Here is a 27,211-nt window from a genome sequence, read left to right on the forward strand (position 1 = left end):
CCCAGCACTTGGGAGGCAGAGGCAGGTAGATTTCTGAGTTCGAGGCCAGCCTGGTCTTCAGAGTGAGTTCCAGGACAGCCAGGGCTACACAGAGAAACCCTGTCTTGAAAAAAACAAAAACAATAACAACAACAACAAAACAGATACAAACAAAAAGAGAACAACCTGGCACTTCCACTAAATCTTAAACAAAACAAAAAACAAACCTTTTACAAAATAGTTTTTAATAGTGTACGTTTGTTTCACTAACAGGCATAAACACACATGTACACATACATCATCATGTTTTACAAAACCTTTTCGTCAAATACGAGCTGAAAACAACAGCAGTGGGCCCAATAAGGTAGGAAATGAAGTTCCCAGTTTTGCCACCAGATGCTCAAGGGTTTTGAGCAAAGCCATTCACTATACATGGAAATCACCATGGTCTCATATTGATCATTTACATTTTGTTATTTTGCATTATCATGCGCTAAGTAAATTTAATGGTTCCAGAATTCTTTTTTTTTTTTTTTTTTGGACACAGCTTTTGATCTAGAGGTGTCGGTGGATGCCTTTAATCCCAGTACACGGGAAACAGTGTATCTCTGTGAGTTTGAGGCCAGCCTGGTCTACAGAGAAAGTTCCAGAACACCTAGAACTTCACAGAGAAATCCTCTTCTGTCTAGGTAGGTGGAGGTGGTGGGAAGAAAGAAAGAAAAAATAATAAGGGAAGGGATGGTTTCTGAGAAAACTTTCCAGTTTGGAGAAAAAGTTGGTTAGTCATGCAGCACTGCTATGTAGACTGGATACGGATTTGCTGCATTCGGTGTGATTAGACAAGCACCCACTGCACTTCTGCACTCTGTAGGATTCCCACGTATAACCAAGATGCTGGGGAGACGGCTCAGTGGGTAAAGGGCTCGTTGCACAAGCAAGAAGACAAGAGTTTGGGCCAGAGCCCGAGGAAAGCTGGACTGGTGGCAGGCGTGGTGGTTGCCTGGCATCTGAGGGGGGAGATGGGAGACAGGTATTCCTCATGGAGGAAGCTGGCTACCTAGACTAACCAATGAGTCCGAGAGTCCCTGCCTGTGGAAATGAGGTGGACAGCAATGGGGAAGACACTGGATGTCCACTTCTGACCTCCAAACTGACCCACACGTGTGTCCTCACTAACAGGCATAAACACACATGTACACATACATCATCATTAACAACACACACACACACACACAATTTAAAAATGAAAAAGACAAAAATGGCTCAGGGATCACTACCCCTCTGTACAATCCAGACAACCTGAATTGATTACCCGGAATCCCATGTGAAAGTGGAAGCAGAGAGCCAGTCCCACAAAGGCATCTCTTTACCTCCATGTGCGTTTCATAGCATGTGAGCCCACACACATCATTTACAATTTTTTTTAAATTTAAAAGTAGAGTAAGAGAGAAAGCTGAGCTTGTACAACTAGACAGGAAGCAGCCAAATGTGGGAGGTGCAGGCCAGGTGTGGGAGGTGCAGGCCAAGTGTGGGAGGTGGAGGTCAGGTGTGGGAGGTGCAGGCCAGGTGTGGGAGGTGGAGGTCAGGTGTGGGAGGTGTAGGCCAGGTGTGGGAGGTGCAGGCCAGGTGTGGGAGGTGCAGGCCAGGTGTGGGAGGTGCAGGCCAGGTGTGGGAGGTAGAGGTCAGGTGTGGGAGGTGGAGGTCAGGTGTGGGAGGTGGAGGTCAGGTGTGGGAGGTGGAGGTCAGGTGTGGGAGGTAGAGGTCAGGTGTGGGAGGTAGAGGTCAGGTGTGGGAGGTGGAGGTCAGGTATGGGAGGTGCAGGCCAGATGTGGGAGGTGGAGGTCAGGTGTGGGAGGTAGAGGTCAGGTGTGGGAGGTAGAGGTCAGGTGTGGGAGGTAGAGGTCAGGTGTGGGAGGTGGAGGTCAGGTGTGGGAGGTGGAGATCAGGTGTGGGAGGTGCAGGCCAGGTGTGGGAGGTGGAGGTCAGGTGTGGGAGGTGGAGGTCAGGTGTGGGAGGTGGAGGTCAGGTGTGGGAGGTGCAGGCCAGGTGTGGGAGGTGGAGGCCAGGTGTGGGAGGTGGAGGCCAGGTGTGGGAGGTGGAGGCCAGGTGTGGGAGGTGGAGGCCAGGTGTGGGAGGTGGAGGTCAGGTGTGGGAGGTGGAGGCCAGGTGTGGGAGGTGCAGGCCAGGTGTGGGAGGTGGAGGTCAGGTGTGGGAGGTGCAGGCCAGGTGTGGGAGGTGGAGGCCAGGTGTGGGAGGTGGAGGCAGGAGAATCAGGAATTCCTGTCCTTCCTTGACTACATAGCAAGTTCCAGTCAGTCTGGGCTACACTAGATCCTGCCATAGAACAAACAAACAAAGATAGGTGCCTGAGTTATTTAAGCAACAAAAAAGATTTAATATTTTTTGAGACATCCAGTCATAAATTTATTTCAGTTCAAATTTCATTTTGTGGTTGTGAATTATTACAGAGAGTCCTCCCCATTTCTGTCAGTCTCTCTTGCCTCTGATGTCTAAAGAAAAACATTTCCCCTCTTTTTCCTGACAACTATTTCTTAGAAAATGTAATCGTTAGGGCTAGGGATATAGCTCAGTGCCTTGACACCATATCTAACTTGTCTACTTGTCCTCTCTTTGGGATTTACAGTCACCATGGAAACAAGCCTCTGGGCATTCCTGTGAGGCCTTTTGAGGCTAATAGACTTGAGAATTGAAGTGGTAAAGGTCCCTACATTAGCGCAGCACCTTGGAATGGGCTAGGGTTCTAGATGAACACAACCTCTCTCTTTCTGATTTAAGATGCACTGTGATCAGCTGCTGCGACTTGTCTGACATACTAGACTAGACCCCCTAAACTGTGAGCCAAAAAAGAACTCTTCCTTCCTCAGGCTACTTTTGTCAAGTGTTTAGTCCCAGCAATCAAAAAATTTACAGAATGATCACAGGGACCTTAGTTCAATCCCCAGAATCCACATAAAATCCCAACATGGTGGGACACACTTGTAATCCTGGTGCACGAATGACAGAAACCAGCTAGCTTAACCTATTTGGTGAGCTTCTGTCCTTAAATATAAGGTGCATATGAGGCTGGAGAGATGGCTCAGAGGTTAAAAACACTATTTGCTTGCAGAGGGCCTGGGTTTGTTTCCCAGTTCCCAAATGGTGGCTCTCAATCATTTTGAATTCCAGTTCCAGGGAATCTAATGGCCTCTTCTAGATTTGGTGGGCATTGCATACACATAGTACATAGATACAAACATACAGACACACAGACACACTGTACCATACACCCCACCCACACACCCCCTATAATCGCAGATCTTTAAGTTTTTGTCTTTTTTGTCTTTTTGGTTTTTCGAGACAGGGTTTTCCTGTGTAGTCCTGGCTGTCCTGGAACTCACTCTGTAGACCAGGCTGGCCTGGAACTCAGAAATCTGCCTGCCTTTGCCTCCCAAGTGCTGGGATTAAAGGCATGCACCACCACTGTCTGGCTAGATCTTTAGTTTTGAAGACATGTAAATCTTTCAAAAAGTTACATAAGCCTCTCACCAACTTTGCAGCTCAGGACAGACTTTTGGGGAGCCTTGGAGTCAGTGTGAGTAATGAAGTATGTGGTGTCATTTTCTTATCTGTAGGAAGTTACCCTAGGAGCTTGGTACCAATTAGCATCTTCTCCCTCCCCCACACCCCCTGCTCCCCAGACTGGGTTTCTCTGTGTAGCCCTGGCTGTCCTGGAACTCTGTAGACCAGGCTGGCCTCGAACTCAAAAACTGCCTGTCTCTGCCTCCCAAGTGCTAGGAAGTGTGGCCTTGTTGGGGGAGGTGTGTCCCTGTGGGTGTGGGCTTGAAGTCCCTTCCTCCTAGCTGCCTAGAAGCCTGACTTCTCCTAGTGGCCTTCCCATGAAGAAGTAGAACTCTCAGCTCCTCTTGTACTATGGCTGCCTGGATGCTGCCATGCTCCCACCTTGATGATAATGGACTGAAGCTCTGAACCTGTAAGTCAGCCCCAGTTAAATGTTGTCCTAATAAGAGTTGCCTTGGTCATGGTGTCTGTTCACAGCAGTAAAACCTAGGAGGTCATAAGAGTATCAGATCCTTTGGAGCTGGAGTTGTGCTTAGCCATCTCTCCAGCCCTAGAAGGTAATTGTTTTTTATGTGAGCTTTTGTATGTATGAACTGTTTGCAATACCTGTGTGTGCATATGTGCTGGCTCATAGCCTCTGGAACTGGAGATATCAATGGTTCTTAGCCACCATGTTAGTGTTGGGAACTGAACGTGGGCTCTTTGCAGAACAGCTCTTAACCACCTAGCCATCTTTCCAACCCAAGAAGGTATTTGCTTTATGAGTGCTCTGGCTTCAGATTTACAGTGACTCTTCTTTGGAAGAAGCAAGTTTTGTTTTTCTGGAGAATCTTTATGAACAATTTTTGACAGGTTTGTCATGTTTAACATTTCCTAATGCTTTTGCAAAAACAGGTGCCCTAAGTGAATATATCTTCTCTTACCAATATTTATAAATGTGTGTGTATATGTGTGATATAGACACAGTATATACACACACAAGTCAATGGACAATGAGTTCTCTCCTGCTGCCACAGCACTTGGGAGCTAGGGGGATATAACTGGGGTCACCAGGCTTACACTGAACCAGCCTTTACCCACTGACCCTCATTGCCAGGCCTCTATGCACTGTCTCTATCACCTCTCTTCTCCATCACTTATCCTATCATTGCTGGCTCTTCAGTCATTTCTTTAGAATATGAAAGTAGAAGGTTAGGGGCTGGAGAGATGGCTCAGCAGTCAAGAGCACTGACTGCTCTTCCAGAGGTCCTGGGTTCAATTCCCAGCAACCACATGGTGGCTCACAACCATCTTTAATGGGATCCGATGTTCTTTTCAGATGTGTCTGAAGACATCATAACAGTGTACATAACAGTGTACTTTAATTTATTTATATAAATTTAAAAAAAGTGGAGGATTAATTTTCCTAGCTTAATTCGCAGCTGCCCTTTCTTTTTTTGGGGGGGGGGATTTGGTTTTTTTGAGACAGGGTTTCTCTGTGTAGCACTGGCTGTCCTGGAACTCACTCTGTAGACAAGGCTGGCCTCGAACTCAGAAATCCACCTGCCTCTGCTTCCCAGAGTGCTGGGATTACAGGCGTGCGCCACCACCACCTGGCGCAGCTGCCCTTTCTGTCAGTGTGTGTATCTAGGTCTTTTGTGCTTCCCTTTTGTCTATTCCAAACCTGGCTCTGCTGATCTGAATGTTTGACATCCTTGATTCTTTGCACCTGGTTTGGAATGAGGCTGCAACAAAGGTGTTTCTTGCTCTATTCTGCAGCTTGTCTGCTTTCTTGTGATATTTCTTTTTTTTTTTTTAAATTATGTATATAAGCCGGGCGGTGGCTCACGCCTGTAATCCCAGCACTCTGGGAGGCAGAAGCAGGTGGATTTCTGAGTTTGAGGCCAGCCTGGTCTACAGAGTGAGCTCCAGGACAGCCAGGGCTATACAGAGAAACTCTGTCTCAAAAAAACCAAATCCAAAAAACAAAAAAAAATTATGTATATGAGTACGCTGTGGGTGTCTTCAGACACACAAGAAGAGTGCATCAGATCCCGTTACAAATGGTTGTGAGCCACTATGTGGTTGCTGGGAATTGAACTCAGGACCTCTGCAAGAGCAGTCTGTGCTCTTAACCGCTGAGCCATCTCTCCAACCCAGTACCATATGAAGCTGATCTTCCTCTCTCTGACTTCCAAAGGTTGAGATTAAAGGTGGGTTCCATCACACCTAGCATGGCAGCCATCTTGATATACAGACTTTTTTTTAAAATTAATTTATTTACTTTATGTATATGAGTACACTGTAGCTAGTTGTGAACCACCGTATGGTTGCTGGGAACGGAACTCAGGACCTCTGGAAGAGCGGTTTGTGTTTAACCGCTGAGTCGTCTGTCTAGCCCGCGATAGCTCATTACCTCCAGTGTAGGTAAGTGGAAGGCCCCGATCCACTCGCAGCCCCATGCTCATTCTCATCACTTCCTGGGCTCTGCTCTTCCTTCCTGGAGCTGCACACGTTCACTGTCCTCAGGCCACCTTTGTTCTTTCACCCACATCACTCGCTACCTGGTTCGCGTCCTTCTCGTCCAGTTCCTGGCTCCATTGAGCTGTCCTTACCCAGATGGTAAACCGGGGAGACAAATACTCTGGAAATTGATATTTTGGGACTGTTTTACGCTCCACTTCATAAAGTCTTAGGTATTGTGTATGCAGGCTCGTCTGCATGAGTTTGTGTGCACCACAGTTGTCAGATGTTCATGGGCATGCCGAGGGCAGAGGAGGGGGAGGCAGCACTCTGACCTGCTGAGACGGCTCTCCAGCCTCTATCTTCTTTTTTATTCTCAGGATCATTGCAATCAGACTAAGATGTGCTCTTATCTGGTGTAGGCCAGGGGTCATCGGGCCCAGGTAGTTGAACACACAGAAGTGTGGGTGACCCCAGAGCAGCAGCACTGCTGCCAAGCCACACTCCGTCTTTAAGTGGTATCATAGAAGTCCTGCAAGAGAGTTTAAAAACCAGTTTATTTATGTGGCTTTCTGAGACTTGTCATGTACCTCAGACTGGCCTCAGACTCCCAGTCATCCCCCCCTCCACATGCTTAGTGCTAGGACTAAAGGTCAGTACTATGCCTTGCTGAGACAGCATCTTCAATTATAATTTCCCCTAACAAATCTTAGTACTAGATGTATTAGAATTTAACACAAGATCTGAAAATTATCAAGGAAGGCAAATATCACTTTCTTTAACAGAGGGAAGGGAAGGTGCTCTGTGTCGGAAAGACTTAAGACTGGAGTCAGCAGTTCTAAACTCTCATCCTTAATTAAAACGAGAGAGAGAAAACTGGCAAAGACAATATCTCTACCCCAAGGGAATGTAGTTTGATCTTTCTTTTTGTAAAAAATTAACTTATTTTTATTTTATGTGTATTGGTGTTTTGCCTGCATTGATGTCTGTGTGAGGGTGTTGGATCCCCTGGAACTGGAATTATAGACAGTTGTAAACTGCCATGAGGGTGCTGGGACTTGAACCCTGGTCCTCAGGAAGAGCATGGGTGGTCTTAAGCACTGAGCCATCTCTCTAGCCGTAGTTTGATCTTCCAAGCTAAGTGACACAGCTTTCCTACTGCTCCTGGTCTAGGAATGCCTCATGTTATCAAAATCTGTTATATTGCCTCATTTTCTTCCTGGCTGTTTTCTGGCACCAGGTCTTCCTTCTTCTCCTCGACTTTTATCTCTGGAATATACTCCTGTAATCCTGCTGCTTCAACAAACTCTGACAAGGTCAAGGCATCAGACTTCACTCCGCTATGCCCCTTGCGCTCTAAGAATAAGCCCATGTTGTCCCTGTAGGGAAGGCTGATGCTGCGGCTGAACAGCGGCTCTTCAATCCCCAGCAGCTCTCGGGTGTGGTACGATATCGTCTGAAATAAAAGGAATAGATTTAGTGGGGCTAACTCGAAAATACAAGGAAGTCAAAGCTGAATTCAGTGGCCCAAGTCTCTTGAATACTAATTACTTAGATTCTTTCAATGAGAGAATAAAGTGATAAGAAAGCTTTAATAGGCTTACAGAACAGCCTTAGGAAATGAAATTCTTAAGTGCTGCATCCTCTTATGTGATGGGACAGCACATGTGCGCCACACTCAGCTTCCGTGTTTTGTAACATTTTGAAAAAAATGAAACAAAATGAATAGGGACAAACCGATTATTACCAAAATTCAGAGAATAGGAAAGGGGCTGACAGTGATGGGAACCAGGATATTTGAATTTGAGGGAACTGAATTTTTTGGTTTGTTTTTTTTGAATTTAATTTTTTTTTTTTTTTTTTTTTTTTTTTTTGCTTTTTTTGAGACAGGGTTTCTCTGTATAGCCCTGGCTGTCCTGGAACTCACTCTGTAGACCAGGCTGGCCTTGAACTCAGAAATCTGCCTGCCTCTGCCTCTCAGAGGCCTGTGCTACCACTGCCCGGCTTTTTTTTTTTTTTTTGGTTTTTTTGAGGCAGGGTTTCTCTGTATAGCCCTGGCTGTCCTGGAACTCACTCTGTAGACCAGGCTGGCCTCGAACTCAGAAATCTGCCTGCCTCTGTCTCCCAAGTGCTGGGATTACAGGCGTGTGCCACCACACCCGGCTGCCTCTAAGCATTTATTAACATCTAAAGAATCACACAGAATTCACACAGAGAATGACTGTGAAAAGTCAAGTGTTGGGCCAATAGGCTGGACTCTAGATGAGGACCATTACAAACTTACGGTATAATCACTCTGAAGTGGTAGGAAGGAGAGAGGCTAACACAGGTTACTTTACCTTTGGAGAGCAGAGCCTTGTATAGATACTGTAAGTCTTAGAGACAAATCCCGGTGCATACAAACCTTGTACTTTATTTGGTAAAATTGTCTCTTGAAAAGGCATATGGTTATCGATGGAAAGAGTCATGGTTCTCACTGTCACAGAAAGTTACAAATAGGACTTGGACTCTGGCACTAGGGACTCTGTGTGCTTATGTCCTCATTCTCACCGATGCCAAGCCCGCCAGTGTCAGTCAGTGGGCCTGGCCGAGGAGCCGGCAAGAGGTGGACAAGTGACCCCAGAGCACGCCACCTTGGTGGAGGAGGAGGAGCTGGGCAAGCGGGCCCACCCATGGGATGGCCCTGATCCAGGGAAACTCTGCACCCTGGTCCTCACAGACCTGTATGCTCCGGGCAGGAAGGACTCTAAAGTCAGGAGTGGCAGGAAATGTCCAGGTACAACCAGATGGTCTTTGGCAGAGCGAGCGAGCGCACCACCAGAGGATTTGCTTGGGCCTACACAGGCACCTTCAGCCTTCCCAGTCTTTGTGCAGCATATGTCTGCTAATGACAGTATTCCTTGCCTATACTGAATTGAACTGGTGTCCAACAAAATGCTACATCTAAAGAGTTTTAAGGAGGCTGTGATATTGTATGGCTTGCACTCTCTGTTTTTTTTTTTCTTTTTTTAAATATTTATTTATTTATTTAATGTATATGAGTACCCTGTAGCTGCTGTCAGACACACCAGAAGAGGGCACTGGATGCCACTACAGATGGTTGTGAGCCACCATGTGGTTGCTGGGATTTGAACTCAGGACCTCTGGAAGAGCAGTCAGTGCTCTTAACCACTGAGCCATTTCTCCAGCCCAGCTTGTACTCTCAATTTGTTAAAGAAATGCTAAATACTTGGACTACGCAGAACAGGGTTATCCTCCCAGATTGGAAAGGATTGGATTCAGCTATTCTAGAAGCTGTACAACAGCTGGTTGTCGTGGTGCAGGCACGAAGCCACAAAAAATAGAACAGAATACAGTGAGGGGTATAAATGCTATTAAAGACCAACGGCTTGGTGATGGGTGTTATACTGATTGACAAGAGCAAATCCAATCTGGTGATGGTGTAATTGAACAATGTCGTGTTGCGGCTTCAAGAGCCTGGGATTTGGTTGAGGAGCCAGGGTGAAAATCTACCTAATTTATGAAGGTAATAAAGGGACCTGCAGAAGCATTTACCAAATTCTTACAGAGATTCAGTTTAGCTGTAAATAGAGCAAACTTCCAGGGGACCTAGAATCCTAAACCAAGGGGGTTGGGGCTATCTTGCACCAGGGAGAACAGAGAGGGTTTCTTAACAGTGTGTAGGTAATTGGAAAGCAAGGTCCTAAAAACGGAACCTTTGAGTCCCACAGGCTTGCTGAGGAAGGCTGATGGCAGGAAGTCGGGAATCTACTGCAGTGTCTAGGCATGAGGCAGTCAACACCAGACAGTGCAAGTGCTACAGGGGTGAGTGACACTCAAGACAGAGGGAGGAAGGGACCGCAGTGAGTCTGAGGGATGAGTGTATGACAACAGAATGGACCAGAACAGGGAAAGATGGGCAGCCAGCCAGCACTGCCATAGCACACGGCACAAGGAAGCCTCAGACACAACTCACCTTCATGTCTTCAAAATCAGTTATTCCCATCTGAGGCAGGTTGGAGCAGTTGACGTGGATGAGCTTTCGGCCACTGATGAAGTTTTCAGTAAAACACTCCTGCCAATACAAGCACATCTCTTAAACATGTATCATGATCTTCACTGTCACACACAGAAGACAGAAAAAGACACGCACAATCAAAACCGACTTCCCCCACAATCTCAGACTCCTCTGTTAGAGGCAAGAGAACATGTCAGTATAGGGAAAAGGGGGATTGGTGCACGGGACTTCAAAAACATGGCTTTTGTATCTACCTTGTATTGAGGGAAGCCTAGATCACTAATCCACTCTGCAACCCTTTCTGGACTCCAGGTAAGGTGCTCAATCTGTGGGCTAAGACTTGACTTGGATTCTTTACGTCCTAGTATATCTGTCTCCTGGGATAAAGCTATAGAAGGCTCTGCCAGAGCCTCTGAAGAAGGAATGATTGGAAACAGTTCATTCATATCGGCCTGAAGGTCTTTGAGGAATTCATGGGCTTCATAAACTGTACTGAAGGATTCTACACTTTCTCTAGGAGTTCCTACTATAAACTCATTTTTAATCTTGGCAGGTTTTTTTTCTGACAACTTTGGGTGATAGTCAGAGAACATTAGCTCGTCTTTGCCTATAGGATACTTAGGTTTGCTTGATTCTGGTCTGTCTTCCTTGGGAAATTCTTTCTCCTTCTCTCCTGGCTTGGGTTCATTTGATAACTCTAGATTTTTCTCGTTGGTTGGTTCCGGTTGTGTCTTCTCTTGAATGTCTAGATTAGTTATCTGCGGTGGCTTGTCACCAGTTTTCTCAGTTGACTTTATTACTTTCTCCTTTGGAATTTCTGGCTCAGTCTGTGTTTGTGGTACTGGTTCCTTCTCCTTACTTGTCTCTGTTAATGTATCCTTTAATTTAGACTCTCCAGTTGATCTTCTCAGCCTGTGCCTTTGAGCTGATGGTTTCCTATCCCCTAATGGTTCTGGGATTTTTTCCTTAATTGGCTCTTCTTGTGTCTCGTCTTCGACATCTGGTTTTATCTCTTCTAGTAGTCCTAGAGTAATCTCTTCTAGCATCTCTGGAAAATTGTCATCAAAAGAGCTTTTATGTGCTTTCTTTGAAGCTTTTAACGTCCTCTTTTCTGATAGTTCTAGACTTGCTTCAGCAATTGATCTTCTTGATTCGTCTCCAGAATCCTCTAGAGGCCCTGAGACTCTCTTTTTAGTTGACTGTCTTAGTTTCTTGTCTGAGAACTTAATCTGCTCAGGTTGCTCTGTGGACTTGACTTGAAGGCCCTCTGGGGGTTTCAGAACTGCTTCCTCGGTAGACTTTCTTAGCTTCCGGTCTGGGGTCTTAGGTTTAGTTAGCTCATATGGCTCTGAACTTTTTCCTTTAACTGACTCACTTTGTTTCTTTTCTGATTTGGTCATCTTGGATGGAGATAGATCTTCCTCTTCAACGGATTTTCTTGGTTTTTCGCTTCGAAAATCTGGTGTCTTCTGCTCTGGATCTTTGAGTACACCAACTGAAACGTCTGGTGGTTGTAGGTCTGGCACCTTTTCCTTTTTATCTACGGGCACCTCCAAATCGTTGCCTGTCCTGGTTGGCTCTAGGAGCACATTTCCTACATTTCCTGGATCTTGGTCAGTATTTGGGGACAGCTCAGAGCTTAGCTCAAACATGGCGTCTGCTTTAGCATTATGTAATTTGCCAGATTTAGTTCTTTTAGGCTGCAGACTCAGATTCTCATCGGGGTCAGAATCATAATCTTCTGGGACTTTAGACATGTCAGTCGGTGCGCCCAAGGCCTCCTAGCAACCTCAACTTCCGACAGCGTCTCTATGGATACCACGATTTCCGGCGGCGTTTTCCAGAATCTTCCCGAGATTTTGTCGATCTTTTCAAGTGCGGACCGTAAAAACAGACGACCAAAATCACCTAGTAACCTCCCCGCCCCCGCTCCTCTGCGTGTCAGGCCAGAGCTACCCCTCTGCGGCCGAGCCGCTCCTTCCGGCCCCAGGCTCGGCTCGGCTCCGCTCGGCTCTCCTCTGCCGCGCTCGCTTCGCCTTCGGCTGTTTCCGGAGCCGCAAGCCGCTAGCTGCGGAGACGCTCCCCGCGCGGGCTGCAGATGTCGGACAAGCAGGCAGCTGAGGGGCCGGCCTTCTGGAGCCCCGCAGCTCGCCGAGGGTCGGCGGGCGGCATCGGGGACCGACGGGGAGTGGAGGAGAGCCAGGCGGCCGCCTCAGGTACGCAAGGCCCGGGCGCTGGAAGGGTGGGTGCCCCTCGGCTCGAGGCCGCGCACCTCGGGCGACCCGCGTCCCCACCGCCACGGAGACCGGGGCTGCGCTCGAGGTCGTTGTCTACTCCGTTTGGAAAAGCCCTGGTTCCAGTCCCGCTTCCTTTCTCGGCGCACCCGGGTCGGCATCCGGCTCCTTCCGCCGCGCCTCTTTGGCGTCGGTCGGGGTCCGCATCCCACCTCCATTCCCGCCGAGCTCACTCGCGCCCCTGTCTTTGGCTCCCCCGCGCGACCCCACCTCTGTCGCCTACGCCAGCCTGTCCGCGCGCTCCTACCGGCGTGTGCCGGGGCGACCGCCTTCCTCCGAACCCCGCTTTGCCCTAGCGTAGGCCCCCGCGCCCAGCCGCGGTCCCCTGCATCCTTCAGAGAGGGAGAGATAGAAAGCAGCCAGAATAGGGAGGCTTTGGGGTCTCTAAGGAGCCTTGGAGTCAAAGCAAAGGCAGAAACTAGAGGCTGCTGTAGAATTTTGGTGATTTCTCTCTCTCTTCGAGACTCAGCCTCCTCTTGCTTGGGCCAATGTCTCCATTGCAGACCACACAAGTTCCTTCGTGTGAATTTACAAGTGTCCAAAGGCTATAGGCAAGGCCATCACGCGGCTACCTTCCAGCCTAGTGAGCATCACAGGGGCGTGCGACTAAAAGGATACTTTAGAGAGGAGAGAACTGGTCTCACACCAAGTGGCAAGTGACTGGTTTCCTAGATCTCAAAGTTAATATTACATCGTACAGAGACTGAAGCACCGCTATGGATCCCGGATGCTTTGGTTGGAATGTGAATCCTCGCTTTTAGTGACCTTGGACAACTGGTTTAACTTCTCTAAAACATGTCTGAGTTTCCTCTTTTATAAGATGTGGGTACTAAAAGTACCTGTGCCTTTCAACATCGTTGGGAGGATTGTAAGCCACTGTCAGTAAAGTGCTTGATGTGAAACCCAAGATGCCCACTGTACAAAGCAGTTGTCTAGGAGGAGATTAAAGTCTGATTTAGCACATCTAAATTACTAGAAAAGGTATTCCTGGTCGGTTTTTTTTGTTTTGTTTTGTTTTGTTTTTTGTTTTGTTTTGTTTTGTTCCCCCCCTCCCCCCCCCCCCAGACAGGTTTCTCTGTGTAGCCCTGGCTGTCCTGGAACACACTTTGTAGACCAGGCTGGCCTCGAACCCAGAGATCCACCTGCCTCTGCCTCTCAAGTGCTGGAATTAAAGGTGTGTGCCACCACCCTCCGCCCAGCAATAGAAATTCTAATTAGGGTGGGATGTATGTAGCTCATAGTAGAGTGCATATGTGAGGCCCTGGGTTAGGCCCTACTGCTACTAAGAAAGAAAAGGAAAAAATTAAGTGTACTTTCTGAAAGATTATAAAGATTAAGCATATAAGCTCTTGTCTTATAAGCACCTGTCCCCTATATGTGCCAATATTTATACATTACATATACTTTAACATGTCTTTCATTTTCTCACGTGTTTGTGGTGAACATACCTGAGTGTCTTTGCTTAATCAGATCTATTTTTAAACATATTTCCGGAGTTCTCTCAACACTTTGTATTTAAAATGTTTGTTGGGCGGGAAGTTCTACAGATACCTGGCTGAATCTAAAGGTAAGGGTCACATTGTAAGGATTTGACTGAACATCTAATAATACTCAAGATAACCAAGGATTCTCCTTGGCTTAGAGAGGTGGGTCTTAACTAGGAGCAATATGACACCCCAGGGGACATCTGGCAATATCTGGGAACATTTTTGGTTATAAGAGCTGGAAGCAGCTATTCCTGCCATACTGTAAGCCACATGATATTAAAACGTCCTTGGCCTGCAGGTCTGCTTCACGTGTTAGAAATGCTGCCTTTGAGAGGAACTCAAGCCTAGACTTAAGCTTCCTCTCAGAAACTCAGTGGGAACGCTACTTTGACTTCCCAGTAGAAAATGAGCTGTGTTAACACAGACACTAAAAAGGGAGGCAACAGGAAGACATTTTTGTCATCTTAGAAAACAGCAGGGGAAGATGAGCAGATGTTCATTTGTTATTGAACTGAGGGTTCCGTGTACTTTATTCCTTCAGGAATTCATCAGTATGCAGAATAACAAGAACGTGTTTTTACCCTGCATGCTGGTATTTGTGACTGAGGTTTTGGTAAAAGGAAGGGTTTATGTTTGTGTAAGTGAAAGTCTCTAGTGGTCATGGCGTTCCTAGTGTCTGAGGAACTGTGATTGTTTTTAATAGTTTTTTTTTTTTTTTAATTTGGGGGCACCTGAGTTTTTCATTTCCCTGGAGGAGAGAGAATCATTCCTTATATTATGAAACTCTCTGAGGAATACATATTACATCACTTAAAGGCAGGTCCTCTTTGAAGTCTACAGAGCTCTGGGGTATTAGGGAATGGTTTTATGCATGTGGTTTTTTTTTTTGTTTGTTTATTTTTTTAAGGATTTATGTATTTTCTGTATGTGAATACACTGTTGCTGTCTTCAAACACACCAGAAGAGGACATCAGACCCCATTACAGATGGTTGTGAGCCACCATGTGGTTGCTGGGAATTGAACTCAGGACCTCTGGAAGAGCAGTCTGTACTCAACCACTGAGCCATCTCTCCAGCCCTGCACTGTGTGTATTAAGATGCTGATTGCAGTGCCCAGAGATCTGGTTGCAGTTTGGATGTCAGCATTGTCCTGACATTTGGAGCAACTCCTGTCTCAATGACGTATAAAAATTCTGTTCCATTGGAAAATTCTGTTCCAACCTCTGATTGATTAATCATGAGCTGATTCAGCCTATAGCTGGGCAGAAGAGTATGGAAGAGGACTGGACTTCTGATTCCAGTCGAGGGATCCCAATCGAAAAGGGAAGAATGGGAGCAGGAGAAGGGAGAAGGACCAATCAGGGACACGCAAGGACACGCGTGGAGCAGAGCGAGCCTGGGCAGGACTCAGATTGCAGGTGAAGGACCAGGTGTCTGGAACTAGGCGGCGGTCGGTCGAGGGTTAGAACAGATGAGCATCTGCCCAGCATAGGGCCTGCAGCTTGTTCATAAATTTATTAGGCCTCCATGTTATTTTTTCAGGAGCTAAAAATGGGCTAGAGCAGCGTGCAAACTCCGCCCAGTAGTTAACCTGGGAGCGGCAGGGTGAAGGACAGCCCGGGAGAGTTACAGCTACTAGGGAAATACAGGGCAGTGTTTGTTATGATCGCAGCGAGGACTCAGTTTGCTGTACATGACCAAGCGTTGGCGTTCAGGCCCGGATACGGGCAGGTGAACTTGTTTATGGTTCTAGTGTAGGACCGGGCAGTGCAGCATGTCCGTCCGCAGGGATGGAGCGTTTCAGATGTGTGACTGCTTCATGGTAAGTCAGTTAGGACCTGAAATTGAGTGACCCCCTGTTGGGTGGTGCAGAGTGCTGGCTGGAAGCTTATGCTAAGAAGACTTTTTGTTTTTATTTCTCAATTTCTCTTCTGATCTTTAAATTGACATGCTAATAATTTGTTTGCTTGTGGCTTTTGAGAAAAGAATAGTTACTACTTCTTTACTTTATTGATGGTTGATTACCCTGTTGTGCTTCAGTTCCTGAGGTATTACCCGAATGACCATTGAGGGGTGACACGCCCCACTCTTGGGTGCTGAAGAGAAGTCGGGCTTATGTTCACTGGGTCCGGTTGAAACATCACCAGTGCTTTCCTGCAGCCTCCCAGTGCTAACCACATCACCTGCTTTTGAGCCTCTACTCTGGGGAAAAAAAAAAGCTAGGCTAATTATTTCTGCAGTTGTCTGGTGAAGGGGAAGTCTTAGGAAATGAGTTCTAAAGAAACCTTGACCTAATAATCAGACACTTTGGGGAAAACCTGCCTTTTTTTTTTTTTTTTTTTGGCTTTCCTGTGAAGAGAATAGACGGTAAACTCAAATCAAATCTGTAGCATGATCAGAATGTCTGAGCCACACTCACTAACTGTAGATTGAGAAAGGTCAGGAGCTGGGTGGTGTGGCATGCATGCTCTAATCCCAGCACTTAGCAGCAGAAGTAGGTGGATCTCTGTGAATTTGAGGCCAGCCTGGTCTACAAAGCAAGCCCCAGGACAGCCAGTGCTACAACAAAGAAACTCAGTCTCAAAACAAACCAGCAAACAAAAAAAAATAACCAAACAACAAAAACCAAGAGAAAGAAAGTGGTTACTACAGAGTGACCTTTGAAGAAGGCTTTGAGGAAGGCCTTAGTTTGTGTTGAGACATGAGTTACAAATTGTTACCGTCCAGCTTCCAGTTCTCCTCCCCTCATTGTTTCCAAGATTTTGGCCAATTAGGAACCATAACAGTGATCTTGTCACAGTAAAGAATACTATATTCAAATATTATTTGGTTCCTATTTTAAATTTTTATCTCAGTCAATGGTATACATGATATTACTAGCTTGAGAAATTAAACCTTTATAATTGTACTAAGATTAACAAATACTCATTAAAAAGAATAATAAAAACCTTCCTCCGCTGTCCTCTATTTGTAAAACTTGTCCTGTTTTCTCTAGAAATACACAGAATCAGCTTGTATTTGGCTGGCCTATTAAAATCTGCACTACTGAAAAATTGGCTTTTCCTTGTTCCTAGGGGTTTGGACTTCAGAAACCTAAAAGGATGTTTTATATTTGTTTTTTCCTGTCTCTCTCACATAAGAATCCATCGTGCCACACTGTATACCTCAGGAAATAAGCTTAAGTTTTTCTTTCCTCCTTACACTTCCTGCCTATCCGAATACAGCTGCAGTTGTTTTTGCCAGCAGTTCGTGAGTAAGTTAGGGCATTCCTTTAAACTTAAAACACAAAAATCTTCCTTCCTTCCTTCCTTCCTTCCTTCCTTCCTTCCTTCCTTCCTTCCTTCCTTCCTTCCTTCCTTTCTTTCTTTCTTTCTTTCTTTCTTTCTTTCTTTCTTTCTTTCTTTCTTTCTTTCTTTCTTTCTTTCTTTCTTTCTTTTTCAGTATACATTAAGCTGTTTGGAAAAAAGATGCTCTGAGAGGTGACTCTTGCTACCTGAATTCGTGTAGCCTGACTGATGAAGAAAAATGGAAGTGACCCACTGCTGGTCCAGGTGCACAAACCCGGTCTCGCCCTACTCCAGGGGCCTAAGTTACACTGTTAACATCCTTCACAATTAGAACATATGTTCCATTGATCCATTTCTTTGCAGTGTCTATTTCATATGGGTTTACTCCTGTCTAAGAATGTAGATACAAGGTTATCATAGCATCATTTGCAGTGGTCAAAGATTTGGGAAAAAAATGTTTATCCATAGCGAACTCATAAATTTATGACTCGTTTTTTTCACCAAATGAAATATTGTGCTGTAGAAAAGAATGAGAAAGCTTTTTATGTAATGCTTTATAGGGTATCTGAGGTGTAGCTAGGAAAAAGAAAATCTGCAGTAGTGTGTCTAATGCCCCAGTAGTGTAGAAAATCGGAAAGTTCATGTATATATGTACGTTATATCCTTCCCTGTATTCACACAAACGTACACATTACCTTTTCGTACATAAAATATCTCTGGATGACTACATAGAACACAGTAGTGTTGGGGCTGGAGAGGTGGCTCAGCAGTTAAGAGCAGTGACTGCTCTTCTAAAGGTCCTGAGTTCAATTCCCAGCAACCACATGGTGGCTCACAACCATCTATAATAGGATTCGATGCCCTCTTCTGGTGTGTCTGAAGACAGCTACAATGTACTCATATAAATAAATTAAATCTTTAAAAAAAAAAACAAAACACAGTAGTGTTGATCACCTTTGGAGATGGGGGAGCTAAGATAGAAGGAAGCTTTTGTGGTTGAGTTTTGACACTTTGGAATTTTGAATCACAAGAATCTACCTATTCAGAAAAGAAATACATATACAAACACTCACATGCTAGAATGCTCACCACTGTGGGGTTTTTTTTCTCTAAAATTGGAGTCTTTCTGCATATCAGGGACAGATCTTTTCTTAAAACTCAAATTTTATTTTCATGAAATAGAGGTTAGTAATATCTTTGAGTACTAACTTTATGTTATTTTGTTTGTTTGTTTTTTCGAGACAGGGTTTCTCTGTGTAGCCCTGGCTGTCCTGGAGCTCACTCTGTAGACCAGGCTGGCCTCGAATTCAGAAACCCACCTGCCTCTGCCTCCCAAGTGCTAGGATTAAAGGCGTGCGCCGCCGCCGCCCGCCGCCGCCGTCACCGCCACCACCACCCAGCTTAACTTTATATTATAGTATGTATTTTGTCTTAAACTGATTCATTATTAAGAATACATTCAGATTTCTTTAAAAAAAAAAAAAAACAACCACCAGTTACCTGCCTTCATAATGTACCATTGCCAACAAAATCATTCAGTAGTAATTCTTTTGATATACATTTGATGATTTCATTTCTTTAATTTAATTATTTAATTTTGAGATTAGAGCCTCTCTGTGTAGTCCCGGCTGGTGTGGAACTTGCTATGTAGACTGGGCTGGCCTCAGATCCGACCGGCTTCTGCATCCCAAGTGCTGGGATCAATGGCGCGGGCCACCATGCCTAGCCAGGCTTTATTTTAACTCCATGTATGTGTGGGTGTGAGTGTGTCCGTGTGCATTGGGAGCCACTCTGTGAGCGCTGAGACCCACGGGGCCTCTCAGAGAGCAAGTGCTCCTAACAGCGGAGCCAGCTCTCCAGCCCCATGCTCTTTCAGTTTTAGAGTATTCCACTCCATTTGCTCTGCCCTCTCTCGTTGCTCCTGCCTCTTCTGCTGCTCTTTCTCCCAGAATACTCTCCATTTCGTTCATGTGTACGCATACAGGTGCAGCCTCCATGTATGAGAGAAAATGTAATCTTCTGGCTTTTCTGCCCCACTGCTTTCTACCCTCCCCCTCTGTAGCTCCTTCCTCTTCACACATAGTTCCTCTTTCATGTCATATGTGTCTGTATATGCATGCATATATGTACACCATACACATACAAAATAACAAATGTTCTCTGCCAGGCACATGGCCAGTTTGTCTGTCCATTACACTTGTAGACTTTCATCTTTCCTGTGCTGTCTGTGGTGTGCCTGTACTACACAAATGTCTGTTGTCCGTGATAGCTCACTTCACTTGAGCCTTCCTTTCTTGGAGCACGGGGCCCTTGCTGGTCCCTCGTAGCTTTGGCTTATGAACAGTCAGGATCTCTCACCCTCCTGAGAATCCCTTCTTGATGTCCTAGGCAGGCGTGTCCTCCCATGTGTGTCTGGAATCTAGGGATGCACACACGGCCTGCACATCTGTATAGAAGGACTGGTCCCTATGTTCTAAATGAGCTAAGCGTTAATAACATGTTGGAGGTATGTGGCTGTCCATTTGTCACTGGAGACCCAGAATTCTTCCCGCCCCCCCCCCACCCCCCCAAGACTGGGTTTCTCTGTGTAGCCCTGGCTGTCCTGGAACTCACTCTGTAGACCAGGCTGGCCTGGAACTCAGAAATCCACCTGCCTCTGTCTCCCAGAATGCTGGGATTACAGGTGTGCGCCACCACCGCCCGGCTGAGACCCAGAATTCTTATCTCTATAGCAGCAAACCTTATAGCAAATGTTTGACAGCAGAGTTTGATGCCCCCGACCCACAAGCTCAGACTCAAGGTTATCCAGCTCCAAAGTCGTTTTCTGATGTTGAGGTTAGCCCTAGCCATTGCCTGCAGAGGCTGCCCTCCCAGCCCCCAATCTCAGACTAAACTTCCTGGTTGGTCACAGCCTCCTGCTTGCTGAGTGCCTGGCCTCCTATTCTTCTGCTCCCCAGGACTGCCCACCCCTCCAGTTGTCTCTCAGTCTACAGCTTCCTGAACGGTTATTGTTCCCTGTACCCCAGGGTAGCTGAGTTTTAAATAACAGGTTTCCTTCCTGATCACACTCAGCAAACAGAGACACATTAAGTGACAAAAAAGAAAGTTCTTTCTACTGCTGACCTGTCCCACCAGAGGACTCACTGGGTCACCAAGACACACAGCTAGATTTGAGGCTGATGAGAGAGAGCCAGAGACTTTCTGTGGGTGGGACAGCCTGCCTTCCCAGGGACAGACTGGGACTTCCTTGCCTGTCTTTGGGATGAATGAGGCTTCTAGCTGTGAGATCTGAGCCCTGTGCGCCTAATTTCCTTTTGCTGTTTTTCTGCACTTTTCAGTGATCCTGTCATTCTCTTTGTGGGCCAGAAGCCGTTCCCATGTGCTTGTGGCAAAGAAAAGAAAACAAAAACCAAAGTGCATACCTCCCCAGATCTAGGGCTGTCCCGCTGAGCCCCACTCTGAAAGGTCCACTCACCTTCCAAGGCTTTACTCTGGGGTACAACTTCCATACGCGTGAACCCGTACACAGACATAAACATATCCATACCATGGCAGTTACCACAGTGACTGTGCATATACAAAACCTTACTCAGATAGTATCTGTTATTGAGAAGAAATAAAGAGGATCTATATAAATAGAAATATCTATATAAAGGCCTTGGCTATGTAGCGAGTGGAGGCCAGCCTGGCTTGAGTCAGTCTCTTTCTGTCATATATCAACAAGTAAACGGAAGTATGCTTCTTATTTGTAGAGTGGAAAATTAAGATTATGAAGATGTCATTTAGTCCCCAGGTCGCATATGTATGAAATATAGCATCAGGAGTAATCCCAGATGAGTTTTGGTGGTTTCTTTAGGGGTGGAAATTGACAGCCATACATATGAGTGAAAGGTTGCAAAGGCTTCAAAGTCATGTCAAGCAGAGAAAGGCTTGCAGAATAGCTGGATCCTTAGCAGTATGAGAAGGCGTACCCTATTATATCCCACTTCATTACAGTCCACGGTTAATGACAGCCTTTACAAATAGAAATCTGGGGCCATCCTAGACTGAACAAGTGTGTCAGCACCATTTCTCCAGTCCTATGAGCTCACGGCTTACTGCAGTTACACTCTGGTAATTGTCACAGTAAACCAAGAATTCATTATATGTTAGTGGTGATCTGTGATCAGGGGTCATTGCTGTTAATATGGAACTTGTTCTGGGGCAGCACAAATGGTTCTCATGTAACCTGGCAGCCCTATATAAACAGATGTCTAAGTGAGGCCAGGGGTGTGCGGTGTATGGAGATGACTCAGAAAGCAGCAACAAGTCATTAAGTCCTTGTCAGAACAATAAGGATGGTCAGATAAGGCTAGGATGTCTTGGGCGCTCTCAAGTTTAAATTCTGAATGCAGACAAATCCTATTATCTAGGGGTTTTTGTTAGATTTCTTGTTTCAAGCAACAGAAGCTAATTCTGATTACTGCAAGCAGAGAGAGCTTCCTTCCATAGAAGGATAAGGAAGACTCACTAAATCGCTGTAAAGCGAGAGAGATTGCAAAGCCCAGACAAGACCGTGCGGCCAGTGCTCTAGATGCCACTAGAATTCTGCTCATATGCTAAACCTGTTTCAGGTCCCAGGCAGGGGATGTTAGGTTATGTGCCTGACTCCTGACTTTCTGGTGCTGGGAATTGAAGCTCTTTCATTATGTCTTTACAGTGCATGAAACAGCCAGTCTCCTTTCAGGAGACGGGTATTTAGAAGCCAAAAGGCTGACAAATGACTCCTGTATCTGCTGTCCTGAGGGACCTGCAGATACAATTTATATCAGCACTGAGGCTTGTTGAGGTCAGCCAGAGATGTACCTACCAGCTATTCCACAGGGCAAGGTGGGGACTTCAGATCTGCACCATTAAACTAGATATGAGTCCTCAACAAGTCTGAGGGCTTGTCACAGGTAGTTTTTCAGCCCTTAGGAAAGAAAATAAATGGTGCTTAGAAGCAAGCATCGGTGTACCAAAAACAGATTTGGCCACCTAGTTATCGCCCATTATGGCCTCCAGAGTCTGTCTCAACTATCTTTATTAGTTACATTCTCTGTCTTCTGTGGGCTTCTGCAGAAGCCGTCAGTCTGACCTGGTATCCACCCCTACTGAAGGCTTCCACAAATTTGACCACTACACAGATAAATATATATACTAAGAAATTAAAAAAGGAAAACGAATTCAGGAAGAGGACTAGAGAGATGGCTCAGTGGTTAAGAACACTTACTGCTCTTCCAAAGGTCCTGAATTCAGTTCCCAGCACCTACATGGCATCTCACAACTGTCTGATGTTATCTTCTGTTGTGCAGATGTACATGCAGGAAAAGTACCCATATACATAAAATACACAAACAAATCTAACAATAAAATAATAAATAAAATAAACTATACTTTACTTAAAAAAAAAGAATTCAGGAAGAACTGAGTGAAATTAATGAAATGGTGGGTGGGGTTGAACCCAGGGCCTGATACAAGCTACATAGATGATCTGCCACTGAGTTATATTCCCAACTTCCTGTCTCAGTTACCTGTTGTACCTTTCTTATGGCTTCCATCTACACTGAGCTGCAGTGATAGTGAGCGAGTGTGTGTGTGTGTGTGTGTGTGTGTGTATGAGAGAGAGAGAGAGAGAGAGAGAGCATGCGTGCGTGTGTGCTCGCATGTGCTCTAGTGCACGCACACCTTGGTTTATTCTGTTTCCTTTGCATGCAGTATCCTTTCCACTTGACTTGGTTGGGCCCCATTTACTCATTAAGACAGTTAAATCATCATCTGTTTCAGGAAGCCTTTGAAACGTGTCCTCTTTGTTAAGTGTTTCCATGATAATCTAGTTAATTATTCTATCTAGATAATATCATGTATTTTCAACTACCTGCTTGCCAGTTTTCTTTATCTAGTAGACCGAGTCTTTGAAGGTACACAGTTCCTGCTTACATCATGGAACACAGTATCTGGCACGTAGCAAGGGCCTCTTGCTCCGTAGAAAAGGTCTGTTGAATGGAGGTAGTCATTAACTCAAGTTCTTTTGTTTTTAATTCAATTTTTTATGTATTATACAAATGTTTGCTGAAGTGATGTCTGAAGGACAGACTCTGCTCCCTTGTAAGTGGATGAAAGAGCAGGGCTGGCGAGGCCGGTCACTCAGTGAAGTGCTTGCTGTGTAATCAGGAGGACCTGAGTTCAGATCTCTAATACCATGGTATTAATACCAGATATGACAACATACAACTGTAACCCCAGTGCTGAGGAAGCAGAGACAGGAGGTTTGCTTGCTGGCCAGCCAATCCAGCCAAATTGTTGAACTCTGGTAAGAGCCTGTCTAAAAAAGTAGAGAGATGGCTCATGGGTAAAAGCACTGTCCCATAAGCCTGATGACAGAATCCCCAGAACCCAGGTAGAAGTGGATATGGCGGTGCACATCGGCTATCCAAGCACTTCTGCTGAGCTCAGTGGCAGAGATGGGAGAACTGCCTAGAGGCTTAGGTGCCAGCCAAGCTGGAGTACACAGCACAGCAGGAAGAAACAGCAGGAGACACCTCACCTCAAAACAAGGTGGCGGGCAAGAACTGACTCCTGAGAGATTTCCTCTGACCTCCACACCTACTCTATAGCATACATACATGTACTCACATACATATACACAAACACACACACACATACATTAAAAACTTAGGTAGAGGACTAAATGTGGTGGTGGATGTCTTTAATCCCAGCACTTGGGAGGAAGAGGCAGGTAGACCTCTATGAATTCAAGGCCAGCCTAGTCTACATAGGGAGTTCCAGGCCATCCCATAGTGCTTAAGGAGACCCTGTCTCAAAAAAATAAAAGGTGAGTGGTTGAAGATCCTTGAAGTTGACTTGTTGTTCTACACACACACACACACACACACACACACACACACACACAGACACATATACATACATGCATCTACACACATGCAAACACCTATACACATACACAAAAGGGCCACTATCATTAACTGAGTGAAAAGGCATGCTAGTGCCTATACACTGGTATGAGGTTTTTTTTTAAAGAGGCAAAATATATTTATTTTATATATATTAAGGGCTTGTTTTGATGTACCTTATCAAAAGATTATAAGTTAAAATAGTGTGTCATCATGATCTGTCTAGCAGATTGGTAAAGATTATATGCACATTATGATATGAAAAATGGTCGCATTTATTTCCTGCTAGCAGAAGTGAAACTTGGAGAGAAATTGAATCATGGATATGAAAGTCTTGATGGGCAGACCTTATGACAAGGAATTTTACTTCTGAGGATTGCTTATAAGGAAGTAAAGTAACAGATAGATACATGCATCCATGTGCTCTAACTTAATAAAATAAACACAAATGAAAAGTAATATATAAGTTATTTATTTTGTTGCTGTGATAAAAGACCCTTTTGTGAGAAAGGATTTACTTTGCTTACAATTCATCACGGTGAATTTCTTAGTTACTTTCATATTGCTGTGAAGAGACACAATGACCAAGGTAACTTCCAAAAAACAAAACAAAACATTTAATTGGAAGGCTTGCTTACAAATTGAGAAGTCCATGGCTGTCATGTTGTAGAGCATGGTAGCAGGCAGGCACTGGAGTAGTAGCTGAGAGCTTACATCTGACCCACAACTCAGAGACAGAGAAAGAGGGGTGTGGGGGTAACTGGGAGTGACATAAATCTTTTGAAACAGCAAAGCCCACCCCCAGTAACATATTTCCTCCAACAAGGTTACCCCCCCAATTCTTCCCAAACAATTCCACCAACGGTGGAGCCAGCATTCAAGCATCTCATTCAAATCACCATAGGGAGGCAGTTGTGGTGTCAGGAGTGTGAGGTGCTGGTCAAGTGGACAAGTTACATCCAGAGTCAGGAAAAAGGGCAATGGATGCTGACCCAGATCCTCTTTTTTATGCAGTCCATGACTCAGACCCAGGGGACAGTGCCACCTATTTTTAGAGTGGGTCTTCTCACTCAGTTAACACAATCAAGATAATCCTTCCTAGGCTTAACTTGATCTAGATAATTCCTCATTGCCATTCACAGATGCTTGTCTCACCGGTGATTCTAGATAAGTTTTATCAGATACAAATACATCAACTTACCAAGTTGACAATCATTAATAAGTGTCACACATGCCAAGTTGGGTTGGTGGTAAACAAATGCAGTCCCAGCAATCCTGAAAGCCAGGGACAAATGAATACTTGAGCCCAGAAGTTCAAGACCAGCCTGGGCAACATAGCAAGACCCTGTCTCACAGAAAGGAAAATAAGGAAACGGTCATCATGTGTTGAATTCTGGTTGTAATGGACTGTAAATTGGACTCCAATGTTGAATGGTGGGAAAACAGGTGTTCTCTTATTGTTGCCAGGAGAGCAAAATGATAGGTGATCCCTGCCAAAGATGGCAGCCTGCCAAAATGTGAACTATACATATGGCACTAGAGAACAGCTTGTAATAGTAGTGGTGAAAAACTGGAAATAACACTGATGTGCCTCATTAGGGATGAGAGCGAGGTATGTGCCCATTGTCTTAGAGTTTCCATTGTGGTGAACAGACACTGTGACCAAGGCAACTCTTATAAAGGACAACATTTAATTGGGGCTGCCTTACAGGTTCAGAGGTCTATTATCATCATGGTGGGAAGCTTGGCAGCAGGTAGGCAGACATGGGGCTGGAGGAGCCAAGAGTCCTACATCTTGATCCTAAGGCAGCCAGGAAGAGACTCTAATTCCACATTGGGTGGAGCCTGAGTATAGAGCCTCAAAGCCCACCCCCTAGTGGCATACTTCCTCCAACAAGGCCACACCTACTCCAACAAGGTCACACCCACTCCAACAAGGCCACACCTCCTAATAGTGCCACACCCTGGGCCAAGCATATTCAAACTACTACATTAATCAACTATTTCATTTTAAAACACACGTGAAATAATATTAGGCTCTTGAAATACTGTTATTTGTTTTGTTTTTGTGGCTTTTTGAGACAGGGTCATCCTATGACCTCAGTCCAGCTTCAAATTGTTGATTTTTCTGCCACAGTCTTCTAAGTTAGTATGTTCTCATGAGTGATTGACCACTTTATCATTAAGTATAGCCTTTGTTGTCCCTTGAGACACCTTTTGGCTTGAGATGTGTACGCATATATGTGTGTTTGATCAGTCGATTCTTGGTTTTATAGAGTTTTGTGGGTTTCTGAGGCAAGGTCTTGTCACCCAGGTTGGTGTTGGATTTACAACGTCCTCACTTTCTTAATGTGGGATTATCTGAGTTCACCACCGAGTCCAGCTTGAGTCCATTTCATCTCATACAGGTCTCGCCACCTGCACGCTCTCAGCTCTCATTTGCATGTGATATCCGTTCTTACCTTTTACCTTCAGCCTTTGCAGTCCATACATCTGGGGTGCAGCACTTGTAAACATCATGATATATGTACGTCTTCTTGTATGTCTGTCCATTTTGTGCTACTGTAACAAGGCTGGATAATTTTTACTCTCAGTTTTTCAGCATTCAAAATTTACCAGAGTTCAGGCATAAGAGGCAGGGTCTGTGTCTTTGAGCTGCATTGTTAAGCTTCATTGGATCATTGTAGCATTGAGCTTCTCCTGTCTGCCTTGTTATGCCCGAGTTAATCCAGGGTCTCCTTCACTCTAGGCAAGCATTCTACCTTCCTTAGCCCAGGATTGGATAATTTATAGTGAACAAAGCTTTATTTCCTGCAGCTCTAGAGGAAATCAAGGTCACATCCAGCAGGAGCCTTCTTGCTCATGGCCACAGGCAAAGGACAAAAGAACGGAACAGGTGACAGAGAAGTTGGGGGAAGGGAAGCTAACTCACTCTTTCACCGGCAGTGCATGCACTCCGGTGCTAATGCAGTCATCGCGTTCCTGAGCATCCCATGACAAAGATCTGGTGCTCATTGGAGCAGTGCCTGCTTCCAGGTCTGAGCAGGCCTGGGTAAGCTGAGCCTGAAGCTTCAGTGTAAGCAGGGAACACAGGAACCGCGTTAAGGAGCTATCACTGGATAGCTAGGGAAATGCAGACAGAAATATGTTAAAGGATGTGCCTTAATGATACCTAACAGTCGTTGTTTACCTA

General features: G+C 45.4%; 2 protein-coding genes across 4 annotated transcripts in view; one reads left to right on the forward strand and one right to left on the reverse strand.

Annotated features, from left to right (window-relative positions):
- Positions 1-5,832: 5,832 nt before the first annotated feature.
- Samd15 (sterile alpha motif domain containing 15) lies at positions 5,833-11,777 on the reverse strand. Of its 2 annotated transcripts, XM_052185326.1 has the most exons (4): positions 10,273-11,777; positions 9,977-10,075; positions 7,208-7,456; positions 5,833-6,532 (listed from the first exon to the last, which is right to left on the reverse strand). In XM_052185326.1, exons 1-4 carry the CDS (start codon positions 11,773-11,775, stop codon positions 6,512-6,514), a joined length of 1,872 nt encoding a protein of 623 aa, XP_052041286.1. In that variant the 5' UTR covers positions 11,776-11,777; the 3' UTR covers positions 5,833-6,511. The 2 variants fall into 2 exon arrangements, with proteins under 2 accessions (XP_052041286.1, XP_052041287.1); XM_052185327.1 differs by lacking the exon at positions 7,208-7,456.
- Positions 11,778-12,020: 243 nt separating this feature from the next.
- Positions 12,021-27,211, forward strand: part of Tmed8 (transmembrane p24 trafficking protein family member 8) — a 35,571-nt gene continuing 20,380 nt past the window's right edge. Inside the window, exon 1 of one of the 2 annotated variants that reach the window (XM_052185330.1) lies at positions 12,021-12,234. In XM_052185330.1, the coding sequence (XP_052041290.1) occupies positions 12,117-12,234 (118 nt within the window). In that variant the 5' untranslated portion in view covers positions 12,021-12,116. The remainder of the gene's footprint in view (positions 12,235-27,211) is intronic. The other variant, XM_052185332.1, reaches the window with a different exon arrangement.

Source organism: Apodemus sylvaticus, chromosome 6 (genome assembly GCF_947179515.1).
Source record: "Apodemus sylvaticus chromosome 6, mApoSyl1.1, whole genome shotgun sequence".
Classification (NCBI taxonomy): domain Eukaryota; kingdom Metazoa; phylum Chordata; class Mammalia; order Rodentia; family Muridae; genus Apodemus; species Apodemus sylvaticus.

Excerpts from the sequence above, each read along its gene's own strand:
- Samd15 (XM_052185326.1), bottom strand. The coding sequence starts at position 11,775 with ATGTCTAAAGTCCCAGAAGATTATGATTCTGACCCCGATGAGAATCTG. Across the intron at positions 10,076-10,272 it reads TAGGCTTCCCTCAATACAAG|GAGTGTTTTACTGAAAACTT; the intron begins GTAGATACAAAA and ends TTGTATTGGCAG. Across the intron at positions 7,457-9,976 it reads CTGATTTTGAAGACATGAAG|ACGATATCGTACCACACCCG; the intron begins GTGAGTTGTGTC and ends CTTTTATTTCAG.